The sequence below is a fragment of the Salvelinus fontinalis genome, chromosome 17, assembly GCF_029448725.1.
Source record: "Salvelinus fontinalis isolate EN_2023a chromosome 17, ASM2944872v1, whole genome shotgun sequence".
Lineage (NCBI taxonomy): Eukaryota > Metazoa > Chordata > Actinopteri > Salmoniformes > Salmonidae > Salvelinus > Salvelinus fontinalis.
In genome coordinates this window covers 24,173,277-24,196,368 of record NC_074681.1, presented here as the reverse complement: position 1 = coordinate 24,196,368, position 23,092 = coordinate 24,173,277, and the positions used below count along the sequence as shown (strand labels likewise).

Below are 23,092 nucleotides of genomic sequence, written 5' to 3'. Positions count from 1 at the left end.
TTTTCTTTTTGTAGTCCGTGATTGACTGTAGACCCTGCCACATACCTCTCGTGTCTGAGCCGTTGAATTGCGACTCTACTTTGTCTCTATACTGATGCTTAGCTTGTTTGACTGCCTTGCGGAATGAATAGCTACACTGTTTGTATTCGGTCATGTTTCCGGTCGCCTTGCCCTGATTAAAAGCAGGGGCTCGCGCTTTCAGTTTTGCGCAAATGCTGCCATCAATCCACGATTTCTGGTTGGGGAAGGTTTTGATAGTCGCTGTGGGTACAACATCACGGATGCACTTGCTAATAAACTCGCTCACCCGAATCAGCGTATTCATCAATGTTATTGTCCGATGCTTCTCGGAACATATCCCAGTCCACGTGATCGAAGCAATCTTGAAGCGTGGAATCCGATTGGTTGGACCAGCGTTGAACAGACCTGAGCATGGGCGTTTCCTGTTTTAGTTTCTGTCTATAGGCTGGGAGCAACAAAATGGAGTCGTGGTCAGATTTTCCGAAAGGAGGGCAGGGGAGGGCTTTGTATGCGTCGCGGAAGTTAGAGTAACAATGATCCAGGGTTTACCTGAACGGGTCGTGCATTCGATATGCTGATAAAATTTAGGGAGCCTTGTTTTCAGATTAGCCTTGTTAAAATCCCCAGCTACAATAAATGCAGTTTACATAGAGTCCAATTAATTTCTTTCAGGGCCGTCGAGGTGTCTGCTTGCGGGGGGATATACACGACTGTGATTATAATCGAAGAGAATTCTCTTGGTAGATAATGCGGACGGCATTTGATTGTACGGAATTCTAGGTCAGGTGAACAAAAGGACTTGAGTTCCTGTATGTTGTTATGATCACACCACGTCTCGTTAATCATAAGGCATACACCCCCGCCCTTCTTCTTACCTAGAGAGATGTTTGTTTCTGTCGGCGCGATGCGTGAAGAAACCAGGTGGCTGTACCGACTCTGATAATGTATCCCGAGTGAGCCATGTTTCCTTGAAACAAAGAGCGTTACATTCTCTGATGTCTCTCTGGAAGGCAACCCTTGCTCGGATTTCATCTACCTTGTTGTCAAGAGACTGGACATTGGCGAGTAGTATACTCGGGAGCAGTGCGCAATGTGCCTGTCTATGGAACCTGACCAGAAGACCGCTCAGTCTGCCCCTTCTGCGGTGCCGTTGTTTTGGGTCGCCGGCTGGGATCCGATCCATTGCCCTGGGTGGTGGACCAAACAGAGGATCCGCCTCGGGAAAGTTGTATTCCTGGTTGTAATGTTGGTAAGTTGACGTTGCTCTTATATCCAATAGTTCCTCCCGGATGTATGTAATAAAACTTTAGATTTTCTAGGGTAACAATATAAGAAATAATACATAAAAAAACAAAATACTGCATAGTTTCCTAAGAACGCGAAGCGAGGCGGCCATCTCTGTCGGCGCCGGAAGTATGCGTTTGAGCCAATCAGTTGTGTTTTGACATGATAGGGGTGGTATATAGAGATATCCCTATTTGGTAAAAGACCAAGTCCATATTATGGCAAGAACAGCTCAAATAAGCAAAGAGAAATGACAGTCCATCATTACTATAAGACAATAAAGTCAGTCAGTCATAAAAACCATCAAGCACTATAATGAAACTGGCTCGCATGAGGACCCCCACAGGAAAGGAAGACACAAAGTTACCTTTGCTGCAGAGTTCATTAGAGTTACCAGCCTCAGAAATTGCAGCCCCAAAAAATGCTTCACAGAGTTCAATTAACAGACACATATCAACATCAACTGTTCAGAGGAGACTGCATGAATCAGGCCTTCATTTTTGAATTGCTGCAAAGAAACCCCTATTAAAGGACACCAATAATACGAAGAGGCTTGCTTGGGCCAAGAAACACGAGCAACAGACATTAGACCGGTGGAAATCTGTGCTTTGGTCTGATGAGTCCAAATTGGAGATTTTTGGTTCCAACCGCCGTGTCTTTGTGAGATATGATGATCACCGCATGTGTGGTTCCCACCGTGAAGCATGGAGGAGGAGGTGTGATGTGTGGTTCTTTGCGCTTAGTGAGACTATCATTTGTTTTTCAACAAGACAATGACTTCAACCACACCTCCAGGCTGTGTAAGGGCTATTTGACGAAGAAGGAGAGTGATGGTGCTGCATCAGATGACCTGGCCTCCACAATCACCCGACCTCAACCCATTTGAGATGGTTTGAGATGAGTTGGACTGCAGAGTGAAGGAAAAGCAGTCAACAAGTGTTCCGCATATGTGAGAACTCCTTCAAGACTGTTGGAAAAGCATTCCTCATGAACATGGTTGAGAGAATGCAAAAAGTGTGCCATCAAGGGAAAAGGGTGGCTACTTTGAAGAATCTAAAATCTAAAATATGTTTTTGGTTACTACATGATTCTATCTAAAAGATATTTTGATTTGTTTAACACTTTTTTTGGTTACTACATGATTCCATATGTGTTATTTCATAATGTTGATGTCTTCACTATTATTCTACAATGTAGAAAATAGTAAAAATAAAGAAAAACTCTTGATTGAGTAGATGTGTCCAACATTTTGACTGGTACAGTACATGCATATAAACTATTGTTAAATAATTGTTTTTCAGGGCAAACTGAATGATCAAGTAAAGCAAAACCTGTATGCGATTTTTCAAAGTTATTATATTTCATTAATCACTTTTTTTCAGAATGCATAACATCATCAAGTTGACCCTGAGGCCTTCAAAAAGAAGCAAAACAAATGACATGGTTGGTGGAAATATAATTTGCTATTCTAAGCACTGAGGTTAAAAGAGTGTACATGAACATTGTTTTCAGAGAAAGTTATATATTCTTTGGTATCTGAAAGTGTGTCCTGTCAGATTTAATGAAACGCTCATGTTCTATGACTGAGTTGAATTTCTAGAGTTAAATTTTACTTCCCGTCACTCAAACTCATATTCAAATTCTACATCCTGTGGGGTGTGGCCAGTTTAAATTTAATTTCAACTCATGAATCACAGATTATCCATTATATTGATTGACCAGATGTTCGAGTGGCCGCTCTAACAATGGAAATACATGTCCTCATTGGGAGGAGGTGAGATCAGGTGGGACAATTCTAGCCATTGAGAGGGCAGATAGGCCTGTGAACAACAGGCACAACCCCAGGCGCAACTCCAATATAAAGTGTTTTTTATCAACGTCTGCGGGATGTCACGTGTCCTACTTATATTAGTACACTCGTCACAACCTAAGTCTTACGAAACTCCTATTCTATCAAATTAGCCTCATGTTGCAAATAAACCATAGTGTTTTTTGTTGCCTAAATTCAACACTCTCTCATTGACTTCAAAACACAACCTGATTGCTTGGTGGGTGAAAAACTAAAAAACACCACATGCTGGAGGAGACAGATTTTGGACTGATTTTCCCCTCTCGCTTCGCCTCTTCCTCCCTGGTTGAATGCAAGGGGCCAGGGTTCCGGTAGAGAGGCAAGGTTTCAACTGCTCCTACAGTCTTCCTTCGGTACTGCAGTTTAAGTGATGCCTGGCTCAGAATGACTATTTCCATAGATGACACATATAGAAGTCAGATTAGAAAATTCCTAATAAGACACTTTAGTTGTAATCTTTGTGCACCAATAATACATAATAATTCAAATAATTGTTGCTGAGGCAGTTTTCTTTCCTTCATCACTCAGCCAAAGACATTAACATTTTATGTTATGTTATGTTGTCTGCCATGTTTTTGGATGACGTGATGACACGAATGCGATGATGGTCTGTCAAAACCGAATGCAACCCGTTTATAGACAGTCGATGAATTTGCATATGCGAACGTGAGTAGATTATCTAAAAAGCAATGGTCAGACTTGAGTTCTTTATACCTCATTGGTTGACTGTTTGATTGTTTGGTCGATAGGCTGTTGGTCGACCGAGATTTCTTTAGTACAAGACACCTGTCTGATTCATGCCAGTCTTAGTGGACTAATCCATTGTGGGGGTCATGGGGATGGCACAGTCCATCACTAAGACATGTGCTACTGAAGTTGTATAGGGTTATATTACGTAAGAACAATGATGCAACACTAATAAAAAATGCTATTATTTTATAACATGCGTTTCTCCCACGTTGGATAGCGGTCGCTGTCCGCGGTTCTGATACACATCAGTGTGCTGTTGAATTGGTGCCTTTTCCTAGAGCATGTTGCTACAGTATGTGCATATTAGCAAAGTTAACCAGCATATTGGTTTTGAGAACTATGTGTCGCAGGCAGCAGCGGAGTTACGAGATGAGAAAACAGCACTTAATTGTCAAAAAAAATTGAGGAGAAAGGAAACGCCAACTTAATTATGTCTATAATCAATAGCCTAACTGTTAAATGTCCCTGGCTTTATAAATCATTCATATATATATCTCTCTACAGAAATAAGACCGATCCTGCTTCTGTTTGAATGTTTGTTTAATAGCCTACTGATTCCGTGATTCAATTCCAAAATTCTGAATTGAGCCCAACCGTGATGCCAATCCACAGACTGGATTTGCTTTTATTCTATGAAGTAATTCATGTTTTATACCTGTACAAAGAAAGGAGAGTTCACTTTTTTATTTATTTTTGAATACATAATTTTGTGATTTTTGTTGGACTTTAGGGATATTTCATAGGTAGTTACTAGAGAATCAGTTTGTGGCAGGTATTTTTATTCTCACTAATTTATCTGTTTGGTCTCTGTTTTATGTGTGAGCTGCGTTCCTCTGGCCTAGAAGATTGTCGCTGTTGTGTGCCACTTGTCAGGGACAGGTTCCTGAAAGCAGTGGCATGCCCTGGCATGGTGACATGGGGGGAGAGGGGGGAGAAATGTGACGGCATGGCAGGAATCTGAAACAGGCCCACATGCCAGTCGGCACGTCTCTGGATCCCCCCCCCCCCCCATCCCAGTCCCACCATCATCGCATCCCAACACGTGTGAACGAACATCTTCCTGCTCCTTCCTCTTCAACAAACCCAGTCTATTGATAGCAACCTCTCAGCTCTCAGCCAAGACTTTGCCTTGTGTCTGTTTTTAGGTCTGACAATATGCAGCCTACGTTTTGTTTGTGTACTCAGAATCTCAGATTATATTTTTTTGTTCCTTGTGCATCCTGTAGCATGGTGGGTGGAAGTGTTCTCTGATTAGCTTTGAGACACTCCCATGAGCAATAGAGGTCAGAACAGGGTGTTTGCCAACGGGGTTAAGACAAGAGCTATAAAATTGCTCACAAATCATTGTCTTTAAGACTTCCACTCATTCATTTTGCTTCTAAACTTAGATCTTTGCACACTTATCTAGGCTACTTGTTGAAAGCAGAGGTTTTGACCAGCTGCTTGGAGTGTTCTGTAATTGTTTTTGTGTGTTGACTTGACAAGACAAGAACATACTATCTGACCCCCTGAACCATCCTCAGATCAATCAAAGCCAAATGAACTACTGGTCATTTCTCAAGGTGGGGGGATGCAATCCTTCCAAGTTAATTGTGGAGCCTGGCTGACAAGTCTCAGACTCCTCGGCCAAGAGTTTGCTTTGCTTTGATATCACTATTAGCACAGCTCTTCCTCGTGCAAGGAGAGACAAGGGGAGACGGAGAACTTGAACTCCAATCACAAAAGCATGCTGGGGTTTTGAAGACTCTGAAGTATCCCCGACTAGTGTGGGCCTGCCTTTATCCTTTTCAACTCTGCCAAAAGCAGACAGTTTTAAAGCAGGGCCATTCTTTTTGAAGATCATGTTCTTTGTTAGATACAGTTTTCATGCAGTATGTCAAGCTCATGTGTGCATGCTCTTTTATGTTTCTCTCTTATGTTTTAGGATCTCTGCTAATAATGAAATCTTTTGGAAATAATTTCAGCTTGCAGCCTTAAAAGCAGAAAAGTGAGGGTGGGGTGGTCAGGTGTGTTTGTTTGTTTACATTGCAATTGCCACGTCTGTGTGGTCTGATGTCATAAGTTCTAATTCCGAGCCGTGCAAGCTCCATGGCAACCACCACAAAGATGGCATTGACTGTTGAAAAAAAGCAGCTTTTCAATTATATGTAATGGAACTGAAGCAACCCACTCTTGAGCCCTGATGATGATGATGGCGAGAGAGGAACATTGAGTGTGGGAACAGCCATGAGGGTCGTAGAGAAAGGGTAGTGTACACTGGGGAACAATCATCATCATCCGGTGCTCTTGTAAAGCCTGTGTTTTTTGAAGGGAGAAATCTCTCTCCAGAAGGCATGGAGGATGGGTGCTTCAGAAGCACCTGCAGCAGTTCCATCCACCCCCAACACAGGTCTCATTGAGCCTCTATAATTTCCAATGGTTGTATTTTACTGTACCATACTATATGAGCACTTGAGGGCCACATGGTTGTGATATGAGAAATATAAGTTTCAAGTCAACTGTTATTAAAAAGGAATGAAAGCAGACACAGAGTTTGACCCAATGCCCAACGGCTAAGCCAGCAGATTTCAGGGCATTAGGCTGTGGTGGTTTTCGCTAGCCGAAGGAGGTACAGGTCGAGTAGAATATTGTTGTTGAAGTGATTGTGCTTTAGCCTTCACGTGAAAGGAAATGGAGTATTGTGTGAGGCTGAGCCGTCTGCCAAGACTGAGCTGGTGATAGTGGACCAAGGCACAGGAAACCACAGCGTTTTGAACCAACAACTTCTACTGCCAGAATCCATTAACAACTTGTTTGTAGCCCTTTGTTTTACACTGCTGTACTCTTTGTGTTAATCTTGTTTTCAGCTCTTCCATGTGGCCTACGTCCTGATCAAGTTTGCCAACGCCCCGCGGCCTGACCTGTGGGTCCTGGAGCGCTCCCTGGACCATGGGAAAACATACGCTTCATGGCAGTACTTTGCTCGTAAGTGTTGCTGTTCATTTTCAAATTCACACCATGTGCACAGTATATACATTTGTGTATTATGCTTGTGCTTTTCAAGGCTCTTGGTTGGGCAGAACTGACAATTACATTTGAGTCATTTAGCAGACGCTCTTATCCAGAGAGACTTACAGGATCAATTAGGGTTAAGTAATTTGCTCAGAGGCACATCATCAGATTTATCACCTAGTTGGCTCTGGGATTCGAACCAGCAACCTTTTGATTACTGGCCCAGGCTAGGCTACCTGCCGCCCTAACTTGGAAGCTTTTGAAACAGTTGAAAACAGCATTATTGGATCATGAAGATGCCCTACCGTCCAGTACATGTTTTTTCATATACCTTGAAATTCAGATGTGTTGCTGCTTAATGCAGACTAGAGGGAACTGGAAAACATTACCACACAGATGAAAATCTCATATTGTGACGAAATGTCTTCGTAAAAGATTTCTGAAGCCCTAAACGTGCTGTTCTACAGAGCTGTAATACTAATACTTAATCATGAATGCAAAGAGCTTGGTTTATGAGTGACTTATGATGCATCTATGATCCAGTCAGTAGGCCTAGTCTCTCCTATATGCCGCCCCTGGCCTACACAGACTCACCAGCCTGCTCTCAAAGTGAAGACATGTCCAGTCCCTGTGAGGCACCTGTGTGAGCACACACACCTTCCCAGCAGAAACAGCTGTTTCTCTCCTTTTGAATTTCATTTTAGGATTTTCTCTCTCTCAAAGATTTATACACTCCTGTCTCTATTTATTAAATAGTCTTGATTCTTGGTATTCAGTAGATGTATCTTCACAAAAATGGCAACGATTTGTCACTGTTCAACATTCCAATTTCGATTCAGAGTTACAATCAAGGCCCTGCAATAGACTAGCGTCCTCTCCAGGGAGTGTACTTGTACATCAAGCTGCCTCATGCTACAGAAACAGGATATAGACTCCTGCCCTATGGGCCGTTCCGGCTCAGACAAGGCTACATGCTTTCTTCTTATAGTGATGGATAATATCAGAGGCAAAAGATGCAGATGAAGAATTTGATGAAGAAAGTATTTTAGACAAATAACCACCAAGGCCTGTCACGGTGGGCCCCTGATAGAGAGATTATGGTATTTGACCACAGGAGGCTGCTGAGGGGAGGACAGCTCATATTAATGACTGGAATGGAGTCAATGGAATGGTATAAAAACACATGGAAACATTGTGTTTGAGCTCGATACCATTCCATATATTCCGTTCCATCAATTACAATGAGCCCGTCCTCCTTCCAATTAAGGGGCCACCAACCTCCTGTGTATTTGACAGACCACTCTTTGTGTTCTTGATATCAGATTCTGAAAGGGAGTGCATTGAGAGGTTTGGCAAACAACCGAATGGACGCATAGTTGGAGATGACGACCAGATCTGCACCACAGAGTACTCTAAAACTGTCCCATTGGAGAACGGAGAGGTGAGAAACTGAATTGGGAATGGGAATTGCTGAATCCTGTGAAATGTACCTAAAGACTACTACTTCTGTAGATTGATGGGGATATTGATGTCTGAGTGATGTTGTGTTGTTGTCCAGATTGTGGTGTCCCTGGTCAACGGTCGCCCGGGCTCTAAGAACTTCAGCTATTCTCCAGTGCTGAGAGATTTCACCAAAGCCACGAACATCCGCCTGCACTTCCTCAGGACCAGCACTCTGTTGGGGCACCTCATCTCCAAGGCCCAGAGGGACCCCACTGTCACACGCAGGGTGAGACTGAGTCGCACAACAGCAGGACAGGCACCCAATTCAGTTCATTACAGTTCAGATCAATTCAGTTCAGTTCAGTACAGCTCAGCTCAACTCAACAAGGGATGCATCGTCAGCAGAGTACAAAACACAATGACATTGTCTCACACCAACCTGTTATATGCAGCCTACCTGCTGCCTCATCAAATCAAATGTAGCGAAATGCTTGTGTTCCTAGTTCCAACAGTGCAGTAATTTCTAACAATTCACAACCAATACATACAAATGCAATTAAAAAAGAGGAATTAAGAAATATATCAATATTAGGACGAGGAATGTCCGGAGTGTGTGTGTGTGTGTGTGTGTGTGTGTGTGTGTGTGTGTGTGTGTGTGTGTGTGTGTGTGTGTGTGTGTGTGTGTGTGTGTGTGTGTGTGTGTGTGTGTGTGTGTGTGTGTGTGTGTGTGTGTGTGTGTGTGTGTGGTACCAGTCAAAACGTTTGACACACCTACTCATTCCAGGGTTTTTCTTTATTTATTATTTTCTACATTGTAGAATAATAGTGAAGACATTTTTTGGTTACCCTGGAATGAGAAGGTGTGTCCAAATGTTTGACTGGTACTGTACCTGTATAAATGCATCTTAAATGATGCTAGTGAGGGTCTGTGGCCTAGACCATGACTAAAAACCAGTTAACCCAATCTGACAGCTGCGGTGCCAGACAATGGCTGGGTATGTTTAGGTGAGGTTGATATGTAGTGTTTCAAATAGAGCTGATTGTTTTGGTTCTGCTACAATATTCTGACGGTGTTGTTCCCTCTCTGTGTTGTTGACAGTATTACTACAGCATCAAAGACATCAGTGTCGGGGGACGCTGCGTTTGTCACGGCCATGCACAGGTGTGTGGGGGACGTAACCAAGGCAACCCGAATCGGTGAGTTGAGCCCTTTTCTTATCTTTACCTGTAACATTTGTAAGCCTATGCCCTTGTTTTTGACTAGCTTAAACATTGTGTCATGCCCTGACCTTAGAGAGCCTTTTTATTACTCTATTTGGTTAGGTCAGGGTGTGATTTGGGTGGGCATTCTAGTTTGTCTATTTCTTTGTTGGTATGGTTCCCAATCAGAGGCAGCTGTCTATCGTTGTCTCTGATTGGGAATCATACTTAGGCAGCCTGTTTTCCACCTGAGTTTGTGGGATCTTGTTTTTGTACAGTTACTGTGTAGCCTGCAGAACGTTACATTCGTTTATTCTTTTGTTGTTTTGTTGGTGTTCATCTTAATAAAGAAAGATGTACGCTTACCACGCTGCGCCTTGATCTCCTTCTAACGACGGACATAACACATTGTTTATTTTTAACTTAGTTTCTTATTGTTGATGCTTACAATTTAATTATTTGTCTATCATTCATTCACTGTAATACGCCTATTATGTATGCAAACATTTCCCAAAAGAAAGAGGAGAGGATTCATTGAGTAATCCAGAATGATAAACTCTTCTTTTGTAGATTGTTTATTCATCATTTACAGGTTTGAATGGATGTGTTGTGTTCAGTCAGTTGGTTTTCTGGAATGTATGGGATGAGATTAAAACTGAACAAATTGTTGGTGTAATTTAGAGCATCTGTGTCTGAGATTGAAGAGATAGTTGGTGGTTTGATAGAAAGGAAATGACCTCATCTGTCTGTTTCCTGGGATTGCCATTGTAAAAAGGCAACAGGTTATTTTAGTTATACTGATTAGTAGTAATTGTAAGTGTGATGTAAACCATTGGCAAGAGGCCAAGATGATGTTGTTATAGAGGTGATGTATTTTATCGGCAATGAAAAACAATAAGGGTTAATGACATCATATTGTAGTTTGACAGTGACGACTGATCTATCCATTGTATTGGCTTCACTCACTTTGGAAGTTATTTTACTGTTTTACACCTTACACTGCATGAAGATGCTTTTGAGTAGAGATGCTCTATATTGATTTTATACAGGTAGGCTACATGACATCCTCTTTTCAAAATGAAATTACATTTTATTTTCACATGATCTGAATACAACAGTGAATGCAGTTTTACGAAAGGAGCAACAATAAAATAACAGTAGCGAGGCTATATACAGGGGGTTCATGTACAGTCAATGTGCAGGGGCACCGGTTAGTTGAGGTAATTGAGGTAATATGTAAATGTAGGTAGAAGTAAAGTGACTATGCATGGATAATAAACAGAGAGTAGCAGCAGCGTAAAATGGAGGGTAGGGTGAGGACAATGCAAATAGTCCGGGTAGCCTTTTCATTAACTGTTCAAGAGTCTTATGGCTTGGGGGTAGAAGCTGTTAAGAAGCCTTTTTGTCCTAGACTTGGCACTCCGCTACCGCTTGCCGTGTGGTAGCAGAGAGGACAGTCAATGACTAGGGTGGCTGGAGTCCTTGGCAATTTTTTGTGCCTTCCTCTGACTCTGCCTGGTATAGAGGTCTCGGATGGCAGGAAGCTTGGCCCCATTGATGTACTGGGCCATACGCACTACTCTCTGTAGTGCCTTGCGGTTGGAGGTCGAGCAGTTACCATACCAGGCGGTGATGCAACCAGTTAGGATGATCTCGATGGTGCAGCTGTAGACCTTTTTGAGGATTTGAGGACCCATGACAAATCTTTTCAGTCTCCTGAGGGGGACTAGGCGTTGTCATGCCCTCTTCCCGAATGTCTTGGTGTGTTTGGACCATGTTAGTTTGTTGATGATGTGGACACCAAGGAACTTGAAGCTCTCAACCTGCTCCTCTACAGCCCCGTTGATGAGAATGGGGACTAGCTCGGTCCTCCTTTTTCTGTAGTCCACAATCATCTCCTTTATTTTGATCACGTTGAGGGAGAGGTTGTTATCCTGGCACCACACTGCCAGGTCTCTGACCTCCTCACTGTAAGCTGTCTGTGATCACACTGTTGTGTCGTTGGCAAACTTAATGATGGTGTCAGAGTCGTGCTTGGCCATGCAGTCATGGGTGAACAGGGAGTACATTGAAACATGTTGGTATTACAGACTCGGTCAGGGACAGGTTGAAAATGACACTTGTCAGTGCATGCTCAGAGTACACATCCTGGTAATCTGTCTGGCCCTGCGGCCTTGTGAATGTTGACCAGTTTAGAGGTCCTACTCACATCGGCTACGGTGAGCGTGATCACACAGTCACACAGTCATCCAGAACATCTGATGTTCTCATGCATGCTTCAGTGTTGCTTGCCTCGAAGCAAGCAGAGAAGTTATTTTGCTCGTCTGGTAGGCTCGTGTCACTGGGCAGCTCGCGGCTGTGTTTCCCTTTGTAGTCCATAATAGTTTTCAAGCCCTGCCACATCCGACAAGCATCGGAGCCGGTGCAGTACGATTCAATTTTAGTCCTGTATTGTTGCTTTGCCTGTATGATTGTCCGTTGGAGAGCATAGCGGGATCTCTTATAAGCGTCCGAGTTAGTGTCCCGCTCCTTGAATGCGGCAGCTCTATCATATAGCTCAGTGCGGATGTTGCCTGTAATCCATGGCTTTTGGTTGGGGTATGTACGTACGGTCACTGGGGACAACGTCATCAATGCACTTATTGATGAAGCCAGTGACTGTTGTGGTGTACTCCTCAATGCCATCGGAGGAATCCCGAAACGTATTCCTGTCTGTGCTAGCAAAACAGTCCTGTAGCTTAGCATCTGAGTCCTCTGACCACTTCCTTATTGAGTGAGTCACTGGTACTTCCTGCTTTAGTTTTCGCTTGTAAGCAGGAATCAGGAGGATAGCGTTATGGTCAGATTTCCAAAATGAAGGGCGAAGAAGAGCTTTGTACACATCTCTGTGTGTGGAGTAACGGTGGTCTCAAGCTTTTTTTTTTGTCTTCCTCTGGTTGCACATTTATCATGACACAAGGCGAGACCCAGATTCAGACACAGGAGGCAGATGGTTGGAGTCTTACAATGTTTATTAATCCAAACGGGTAGGCAAGAGAATGGTCGTGGACAGGCAAAAGGTCAAAACCAGATCAGAGTCCAGGAGGTACAGAGTGGCAGACAGGCTCGTGGTAAGGCAGGCAGAATAGTCAGGCAGGCGGGTACAAAGTCCAGAAACAGGCAAGGGTCAAAACCGGAAGGACTAGAAAAAGGAGAAATGCAAAAAGCAGGAGAATGGGAAAAACGCTGGATGACTTGGAAACATACAAGACGAACTGGCACTGAGAGACAGGAAACACAGGGATAAATACACTTGGGAAAATCAGCGACACCTGGAGGGGGTGGCGACAATCACAAGGACAGGTGAAACAGATCAGGGCGTGACACATTTAACATGCTAGTAGAAATGAGGTAAAACAGATTTAAGTTTCCCTGCATTAAAGTCCCCGGCCACTAGGAGCGCCGCCTCTGGATGAGAATTTCCTGTTTGCTTCTGGCCCTATACAGCTTGTTGAGTGCCGTCTTAGTTCCAGCATCGGTTTGTGGTGGTAAATAGACAACTACGAAAAATATAGATGAAAACTCCCTTGGAAAATAGAGTGGTCTACAGCATATCATGAGATACTCTGCCCCAGGTGAGCAAAACATCGAGACTTCCTTAATATTAGATTTTGTGCACCAGGTGTTATTTACAAATAGACACACACCACCAAACCTTGTCTTACCAAAGGCAGCTGTTCTGTCTTGCCGATGGACCGAAAACCCTGCCAGCTGTATGTTATACATGTCGTTATTCAGCCACGACTCGGTGAAACTTAAGATATTACCGTTTTTAATGTCCCGTTGGTAGGATATCCTTAATCGGAGCTCATCCATTTTCTTATCCAATGATTGCACGTTGGCTAATAGGACTGACGGAGAGGGGGTTTACTTACTCTCCTACGAATTCTCAGAAGGCAGCCGACCTCCGCCCCCTTTTTCTCTGTATTTTCTTCACGCAAATGATGTTGATTTGGGCCTGTTCCAGAGAAAGCAGTATATCCTTCGTGTCAGACTCGTTAAAGAAAAATCTTCTTTGTCCAGTTCGAGGTGAGTAATTGCTGTGCTGATGTCCAGAAGTTATTTTTGGTCATAAGTGATGGTAGCAGCAACATTATGTACAAAATCGACGCAAAAAAATGTACAAAATATCACAGTTGGTTAGGAGCATGTAAAACGGCAGCCATCCCCTCCGGCGCCGTTCTTGGAGAGTCATAAATGTGAAAGAATGATGCAGGAAACCCAAATGTCTCTTCTTTTCTCCTCCTGTCTTTAGGCTGCAGTGCGAGTGCAAACACAACACTTGTGGTGAGTCATGTGACCGTTGCTGTCCAGGGTTCAACCAGAAGCCATGGCGGGTGGCGACGACAGACAGCCCCAACGAGTGCCAACGTGAGTACCACCCTCCACCATCACTCTCCTTTCTTTGCCACCCTCTACCCTCACCCTCCTCTGTTTGTTCCCCTCAACTCTCCTCTCTTTGTCACCCTCCATCCTCACCTCCTCTCTTTGTCACCCATCCTAACTCTCCTCTCTTTGCTACCCTCCACTATTACCCTCCTCGCTTTATCCCCCTCAACTCTCCTCTCTTTGTCACCCTCCATCTCCTCTCTTTGTCACCCTCCATTGTCACCCTCTTCTCTTAGTCAGTCTCCATCCTCAACCTCTTCTCTTTGTTCTCTGACTGTTCTGTCTGTGTCCCAACGTTAGTGCCATGCTCCACCCTCACTCTGCTGTATCTGTTCTCTATTCACACTACTGAGCCAAACCAAGCCAAACCAAGCTGTACTGACCTGCCCTGCTTGCACATCCACGACAATACATAATTTCTGGAACTGTGCTGAAAAGTACAACGTGTAAAGAACTAATAGCCAAGCCAGCATAGTTTGGTTTGTGATGCCACGATATTGTTAACTAGGTATGTGGGTATGACCGTTGTTTACTATCTCTGTTTTGTCACAAAGGAGTTTTTCAGTGTCATGGGAAAGCAGAGCCACAGAATATATATATGCTGCAATTTTTTGGTTGTCATTTTGGGTAGAGCAGACATTTCCATATATTTTTGTTAGCTGCATATGTGACAACTCCACCAGCATTATTTATTAGTCCTATCATTTCACAATTTTTTTCGAAAGTAATGTTTTTTTTTAAATCAATTAATGTATTTGAGTTTAAGCATAATATTTGTTGTAATATTTGTTCTGTCTTTGCTGGTGGATTAAACTGAAATTGCAAACAACTTTCTATGGCTTGTTTTAAAAGTAGCGATGTTTTGGAGATTATTTCATTTTCAAATGACTGAAAGTGAGAGGTTGTAATCTGAATAAAGGGAAAAAGGCCATTCTTGAACATGAAATGAGACATTCTGGCTAATCTGCTGGAGAACCAGTGCGGATTTAAGTATAACTTTTGTATGACTGAAGCCTTAAGTGAGAGGTCTAATACTTTAATATTTAATAATTTCTGTCCTCCAATCTCATATTCATTTTATAAGTAGGCCTGTTTAATTTTGTCTGGCTTGCCGTTCCAAATAAAATGGAATATTTTTTGCTCATATAATTAAAAAAAAAAAGTTTCTAGGTGTAGGCAAGGCCATAAGCAAATAGGTAAACTGGTGATATTTCTAAAGAGTTAATTCCACTAATATACATGTATTTTTCCTTTCCATGGTAGCAATATCTTATCTTTATGATTCTCCCACCATCTCTTCTACCGTTAGCTTCAGTGCTAAATGCCCTGATATGGTGTTGGAACTAGGAAGAGTCCTCAGCAATCTGTTGAGGGCGTTACTCATGTGGTATGTGGTGATGAACTACACTGTATGCAGTCTACTGTAGCTAGCCCAGCGCCACTACTGCTGTACTCTATACAGCCAGCCAGTCAGTCCCAATGCCAGCTGGTTCCAAATTGCCTTGGCCTGTTGACAAGATCCTGAGTCGGAGATGCTGAAACTTGACCCTGCAACTCTACAACCGCAGAACAAGAGAGAGCGAAAGAGAGATAGCAAGGGAGAAGTCTGTAATTCAATCAGTACACTCATGTATTACAAATGCACCCTAACCATCCATAAACATTAACCAGGCAGATTTAGGAGGGGGTTTTACAGGAGAAATTAGAGGAAGTACAGTCCTGTTAAAAAGCCTCACATAACAGAGAACAAACAGAAACAGTCTGATAAAACTGCAGTTCCTCACAATAAAATGACAGCTCTTAATAAAGATTGTTTAAAAAAAGAAACCGCTCTATACGACATTAAAACAAATCGTTTTGAGCTTGATAGACTTTATAGTTGCACTTTTTGGAACGGATAGTAATAACTAGATATAATATATACAATACAGTACTGACTCTTACCTGTCTGTGTGTCTGTTTAGTGTGTGTCTCTGATTTGTGTGTTTGTGTCTGTTTCTGTTTTTTCCCACAGCCTGCCAGTGCCATTCACATGCCACTGAGTGTTATTATGACCCAGAGGTGGAGCAGAGGACAGCAAGTTTAGACACCTTCGGCAGTTACAACGGCGGAGGAGTGTGCATCAACTGCCAGGTATGAAGCCCGTTTCAAGTCCGAATAGATTCCTGTGTGTGTGTGTGTGTGTGTGTGTGTGTGTGTGTGTGTGTGTGTGTGTGTGTGTGTGTGTGTGTGTGTGTGTGTGTGTGTGTGTGTGTGTGTGTGTGTGTGTGTGTGTGTGTGTGTGCATGAGAGATAAGCGCCATAGACTATATTTTGATATCCTCATCAATATATGTCCATCTTTTGGATTTTATGCGTGCAGGGGTCTAACAGCAGGGGTCTAGACAGCCACAAGCCCGGGACAATTCATGGTCCCAGCCACAATGGCTAACCGCGTCCCGGGCTGCGTTCAACCCCTCATGAAAACCTTGCTAGCTTGATAGGCAGCTAGCTAGCATGATGCCAACCGCGTTGCGGGATCCAGACTCGAAAGGTAGCTATCTAGTAACCAAACTTTTTCAATAGACTTTCAAAACAAAAAACTTTCCAAAACAACAAATCGAGCTCTCTCTTGTTCCGTGTTCAACAGGAAGTGGTCACAGATCTGTTAGCAGCATTTGTCCAAAAAAAACCACAGATCTTTTCTGTATCATTGGAAAACGTTTTGCTATGTTGTGCCCTAATGAACATGACCCAGATCTACGAGCAGGCATGGAGGTCTGTAATGGAAATTTCAATAAGCAAGGATCAGTTTTAAGTCAATGTACACACGGTGGATATTCTCTGTATTAAACTCCTTGTGCAAACGGCATGAAGATAAATCCCTCTCTGTGCAAAAGTTGGCATGTCTTCCAAATCAAACAAGATGTCAGCCAGCTCATTTTGACTAAATCTCCCAAGACAAGGTAATGTTTCTCAAAAACAATTATGAGATGCACTATTATCATTTGGGACTAAAATACCCTTGCAGGAAGCATTTTAAAACAAGCCATCTACACTGCATGCACACTCAGTGTGAAAGAAGATCATGTCTCAAATGCAAACAGATAGATTAGCAACTGTAAGGTGTGCTTGATACAAACATTTATCTATAGTTTTAGAAAACAGTTTTGCATTTTGTCTTCTTGCTTTAGAGCAGGGGTGTCAAACTCATTCCACGGAGGGCCTAGTGTCTGCAGGTTTTTGTTTTTTCCTTTCAATAAAGCCCTAGACAACCAGGTGTGGGGAGTTCCTAACTAATTAGTGATGTTAATTCATCAATCAAGTATAAGGGAGGAGCGAAAACCCGCAGACACTCGGCCCCCCGTGGAATGAGTTTGACACCTGTGCTTTAGAGGAACCTTAGTTGCCCTCCAAAACAAAGCAGGACAGGAGTGTGTTGTTTGTCTGATATCTGTGTCTATTTCCCTCTCACTAGCACAACACAGCGGGGGTGAACTGTGAGCTTTGTGCTGATGGATTCTACAGACCCCATGGAGTACCTCCACAGTCTCAGAGTGGCTGTATACGTGAGTGATACCCTTCCTTCTCTTCAAACTGTATTTCTCAGTTTTTCCTTTCTCTATGGCCGTAGTGTCTTCCTTTTTTCCTAGGTGCCTAATGATGTGAACGTATCACATTTAGTTGCAGTACAGTACCAGTCAAAAGTTTGGACACACCTACTTATTCAAGGGTTTTTCTTTATTTTTACTATTTTCTACATTGTAGAATAATAGTGAAGACATCAAACCTTGAAATAACACAGATGGAGTCATGTAGTATCCAAGAGTTAAACAAATCAAATATTTTATATTTGAGATTCTTCGAAGTAGCCACCCTTTGCCTTGATGACAGCTTTGCACACTCTTGACACTCTCTCAACCAGCTTCATGAGGTAGTCACCTGGAATGCATTTCAATTAACAGGTGTGCCTTGTTAAAAGTTGATTTGTGGAATTTCTTTCCTTCTTAATGTGTTTGAGCCAATCAGTTGTGTTGTGACAAGGTAGGTGTGGTATACAGAACATAGCGACAGTCCATTATTACTTTAAGACATGAAGGTCAGTCAATCCAGAAAATGTCAAGAACTTTGAGCGTTTCTTCAAGTGCAGTCGCAAAAACCATCAAGCGCTATGATGAAACTGGCTCTCATGAGGACCGCCACAGGAAATGAAGACTCAGAGTTACCTCTGCTGCAGAGGATAAGTTCATTAGAGTTAACTGCACCTCAGATTGCAGCCCAAATAAATGATTTACAGAGTTCAAGTAATAGACACATCTCAACATCAACTGTTCAGAGGAGACTGCGTGAATCAAGCCTTCGTGGTCAAATTGACACCAATAAGAAGACGAGACTTGCAACACAAGCAATGGACATTAGGCTGGTGTAAATCTGTCCTTTGGTCTAATGAGTCCAAACGTGAGATTTTTGGTTCCAACCGCCGTGTCTTTGTGAGACGCAGAGTAGGTGAACAGATGATCTCAGCATGTGTGGTTCCAACCGTAAAGCATGGAGGTGGTGTGATGGTGTGGGGGTGCTATGCTGGTGACACTGTTGGTGATTTATTTAGAATTCAAGGCACACTTAACCAGCATGGCTAACACAGCATTCTGCAGCGATACGCCATCCCATCTGGTTTGCAGTTAGTGGGAGTATCATTTGTTTTTCAACAGGACAATGACCCAACACACTTCCAGGCTGTGTAAGGGCTATTTGACCAAGAAGGAGAGTGATGGTGCTGCATCGGATGACCTGGCCTCCACAATCACCCGACCTCAACCCAATTGAGATGGTTTGGGATGAGTTGACCACAGAGTGAAGGAAAAGCAGCCAACAAGTGCTTAGCATATGTGGGAACTCCTTCAAGACTGTTGGAAAAGCATTTCTCATGAAGAATGCCAAGAGTGTGCAAAGCTGTCATCAATGCAAAGGGTGGCTACTTTGAAGAATCTCAGATATAAAATATATTTTTTGTTACTACATGATTCCATATGTGCTATTTCCTAGTTTTGATGTCTTCGCTATTGTTCTACGATGTAGAAAATAGTAAAAATAAAGAAAAACCCATGAATGAGTAGGTGTCCAAACTTTTGACTGGTACTGTATATCAAATAGTTGGGGTTAATTAACATAATTAATGTTTAGTAAATGGCTAGTGTAGCTTGCTTTTTGACCTATGACTAATACGTAAGACCAAAATGGAACAGAGACTTCCATAGACTTTGGTGTTGTTTCTGACAGGCACACACACACACGCACCAACCACTATTGCTAGCATAGTATGTCGTTGTTCCTCCTCGCCACATAAATAGCTGCACGTTGTGATTGGGCTTTGAGGGGTGATGGAATTAAAACGGTTGCCCTCAGTGCTTAGAAAACCATAGAAGCCACAAACTCAATTAAGGTCAATGCTCATTCGCCACTCACTGTGCTGTTATTACTGCATTGTCGGAACTAGAAGCACAAGCATTTCGCTACACTCGCATTAACATCTGCTAACCATGTGTATGTGACTAGTAAAATTTGATTTGATTTGATTTGTTGCAAACTGTAACCTGTTCCGTTGGCTGATATTGAAACCTGTAACAAATGATTTACAAATGAATGATTTAACGTGATAGAAAATCCATAGATATTGTTTTACCTGCTCATAGCTTACAAAGACAATGGGGATCATGTATACTGAACTCCTTTGGACTCCCATTGTATAGTATATGAAGACATGTTATTGTATATGGTGACATGTTAGGGACAATTGCTGTTTTCCTCATTCGATACTACCTCGACCAATTAGTCACTCATTCTGCCGAGCATATGTAAACCAGTGCTCAGTAGTTGTAAACCAAGCCTGTGTTAGGGTAGGTGGCAACGAGCCACGTTCAAGTGATTTATTATACATAGATAAAAGTAAAGGGGCTAACTTGGTATAGAATTTCTTAAAGAACTCAGTTGGAAACCCATCAGGCCCTGGAGCCTTGCTGCTCTGCATTGACTTGATAGACTGAAAGCTGAGAGGAGAATCAAGGTCATCTGCAGTTTCAGCCTCAACTGGGGGAGTCTCCAGTTCACCCAAAATGTAATCATAGTGGCAGTATCTGATGGAAATAGAAAGGAATAGAAAGATTTGAAGGTGTCATTGATCCCCATAGGGTCAGAAATCAAGCTATGAGAGGAATCATTCATTTTGGGAATCAGATGGGTAAACTGTGTTTTAACTGGTGTACAAGCAGACTACTTGCCCTGTCGCCATGTTCATAGTAGGTACCACGTGAATGCAATAGTAACCATTCTGCATCTGTAGTGGACAAGAGATCGAATTCATATTGTAAGTTCAAGCGTTGCTTATATAGCTCTGGGGATGGCATCAGGGCATACTGATGGTCTGAGTCAAGGATGGCGTAAGAGTTCTTCTAGTTTAGCTTTCTGAGTTTTGTTTAAATTAGAAGAATAAGAAATAATTTCTCCTCTAAGATAGGCCTTAAGTGATTCCCATAAGGGAGAATGAGAGGTTGAGCTTGTCTGATTTGAAAAAAGGAAATGATCAATAGAAGTGGAGATAACGTTACAGAAGTCTGCATCAGACAGAAGAAAATTTCATCTCCAGAGAGGAGTACGAGTCTGTCGAGGGCTAAAGGTCCATAGTCAGAAATTACAACGGGTAAATATTCAGAAGAGGTGACATTTGGAAGTAACTTATGATCAATAAAGAAATATTCAATACGAGAAAAAGAATGGTGTATATGTGAAAAGAAAGAATACTCTCTTGCCTGGGGATTCTGACATCCCCAGGGATCTGTACACCCATTCTGAACCATAAAATCTGAGACGGACTTTGACATAGAAGGAGACATAGTTCTGTGGTTGGAGCGGTCTAAAGCCGGGCTAATAACACAATTCAGATCCCCGCCAAATATCAAAAGATGGGTGTTCAGAGAAGTGATTTTCCTCAGCAACCCATTGGCAAATTCAACATCATCAAAATTAGGAGCATATACATAGACCAATAATACAGGTGTGTGCCAAATGGTGCCAGTTATGATTAAATATCTCCCATTACTGTCTGAAATAACATTAGTAGTAGAGAAATTTATTATTTTACTAACCAAAATTGCAACCCCTCTGGCTTTGGAGTTAGTCTGAATGGAAAACCTGACTAAACCTGGAGTTTTGCAGCCTTGAGTGATCTTTACTGCGTAAATGGGTCTCTTGTAAAAAATACCACATCTGCTTTTAGCTTTTTCAAATGAGAGAAGACCCTAGACCTCATGACAGGATTGTTCATTGCCTTAGTTTTCCAAGATAAAAGCTTTATAGGATTAAGTCTACCGGTAGTACTATTATTAGTGTTGTAGCGTTCTAAAATATTGAAATGAAAAAGGTGTGAAAACAGACCAAGCAATTGCAAAGAAACGAGAAAACTGCTGTAAAAAGCTTTTTTTTTTTTAAGAATACATTTGGACCGAAAATGTCACTCCCCCTCCCCTCCCCAGCGAATAGAAACAGCGCAGCGTCGGTGCATATAAACAGAAAACCTTCCTATCCTAACGCGGAGAGGCTCCGTAGCACCAGTCGTGAAATATATTTGAAAAGGCATTCACAAAATGGTAAAGTAGGTCAACAGATGACCAAAACAAACACCCCATAACAGTGAAACGGAACTGTCCTGACTCAGGGAGTGAGTCTTCAATCAGTGCAACACGTACAATGTGTCTTAAGGATGGGCAAATAAGTGTCCCACAGTATGTTACCCTGTTACAAAAAATAAAAGGGGCCGAGTGTCTGTAGATGTACGACTGATCAATAGGGCGTAATAAAGTGGTGAAAAGTCCTTCAGTAAGTATCTAGATGAAAGTAAAGAAAAAAAACAGAGTACAGCTTTGCAAAAGCCTGGAATTGTAGCCATGCATTACTACGTTATCCATCTAGCCAAATAAAAAGGACCTCCTGTAACGATGTACGCTGAGAGTCGGGAAGCAATCTCAGGGAGTGAATACATTTAATAAATAAATGAACAAAACAAGAAACACAAACAGTATACCGACATGACAGATACAGGAACAATGACGACTGGGGAAGAAACCGAAGGGAGTGACATATATATAGGGCAGGTAATCAAGGAGGTGATGGAGTCCATGTGAGTGTCATTATGCACCTAAATCTGGTGACAGGTGTGTGCCCTAACGAGCAGCCTGGTGACCTAGAGGCCAGAGAGGGAGCACACGTGACAGTACCCCCTCCCCAACGCGCGGCTCCTGCTGCAGGACGCCAACCAAGATGATGATCCCGCGGATCAGGAGCGGACCGGTCACCTCTGCTAAGGCGCGGGAACCTATCGAACTGGCTGAGGCGCGGGAGCATGATGACCTACAACACTGGAGAGAGAGCATACGTGACAGTACCCCGTCTCCGGCGCGTTCGGCTCCAGCCACAGGAACGATCCTGGGGATCCGGAGCGGACTGGTTGCCACTCTATTTAATAAATAAATGAACAAAACAAGAAACACAAACAGCGTACCGACATGACAGATACAGGAACAATGACGACTGGGGAAGAAACCAAAGGGAGTGACATATATACAGTTGAAGTCTGAAGTTTACATACACCTTAGCCAAATACATTTAAACTCAGTTTTTCACAATTCCTGACATTTAATCCTAGTAAAAATTCCCTGTCTTAAGCCAGTTAGGATCACCACTTTATTTTAAGAATGTGAAATGTCGGAATAATAGTAGAGAATGATTTATTTCAGCTTTTATTTCTTTCATCACATTCCTAGTGGGTCAGAAGTTTACGTACACTCAATTAGTATTTGCTAGCATTGCCTTTAAATTGTTTAACTTGGGTAAAACATTTCGGGTAGCTTTCCACAAGCTTCCCACAATAAGTTGGGTGAATTTTGGCCCATTCCTCCTGACAGAGCTGGTGTAACTGAGTCAGGTTTGTAGGCCTCCTTGCTCGCACACGCATTTTCAGTTCTGCCCACAAATTTTCTATAGGATTGAGGTCAGGGCTTTGTGATGGCCACTCCAATACCTTGACTTTGTTGTCCTTAAGCCATTTTGCCACAACTTTGGAAGTATGCTTGGGGTCATTGTCCATTTGAGACC

At 42.6% G+C, this 23,092-nt stretch overlaps 1 protein-coding gene across 2 annotated transcripts in view; it reads left to right on the top strand.

Moving 5' to 3' along the window:
• Positions 1 to 23,092, top strand: part of LOC129814013 (laminin subunit alpha-3-like) — a 114,097-nt gene that overhangs the window by 22,706 nt on the left and 68,299 nt on the right. For both annotated transcript variants that reach the window (XM_055866740.1, XM_055866739.1), the window contains 7 exons: positions 6,751 to 6,868; positions 8,218 to 8,336; positions 8,454 to 8,624; positions 9,438 to 9,535; positions 13,833 to 13,948; positions 15,981 to 16,099; positions 17,424 to 17,514. In XM_055866740.1, coding sequence (XP_055722715.1) covers positions 6,751 to 6,868; positions 8,218 to 8,336; positions 8,454 to 8,624; positions 9,438 to 9,535; positions 13,833 to 13,948; positions 15,981 to 16,099; positions 17,424 to 17,514 — 832 coding nt within the window. The remainder of the gene's footprint in view (positions 1 to 6,750; positions 6,869 to 8,217; positions 8,337 to 8,453; positions 8,625 to 9,437; positions 9,536 to 13,832; positions 13,949 to 15,980; positions 16,100 to 17,423; positions 17,515 to 23,092) is intronic.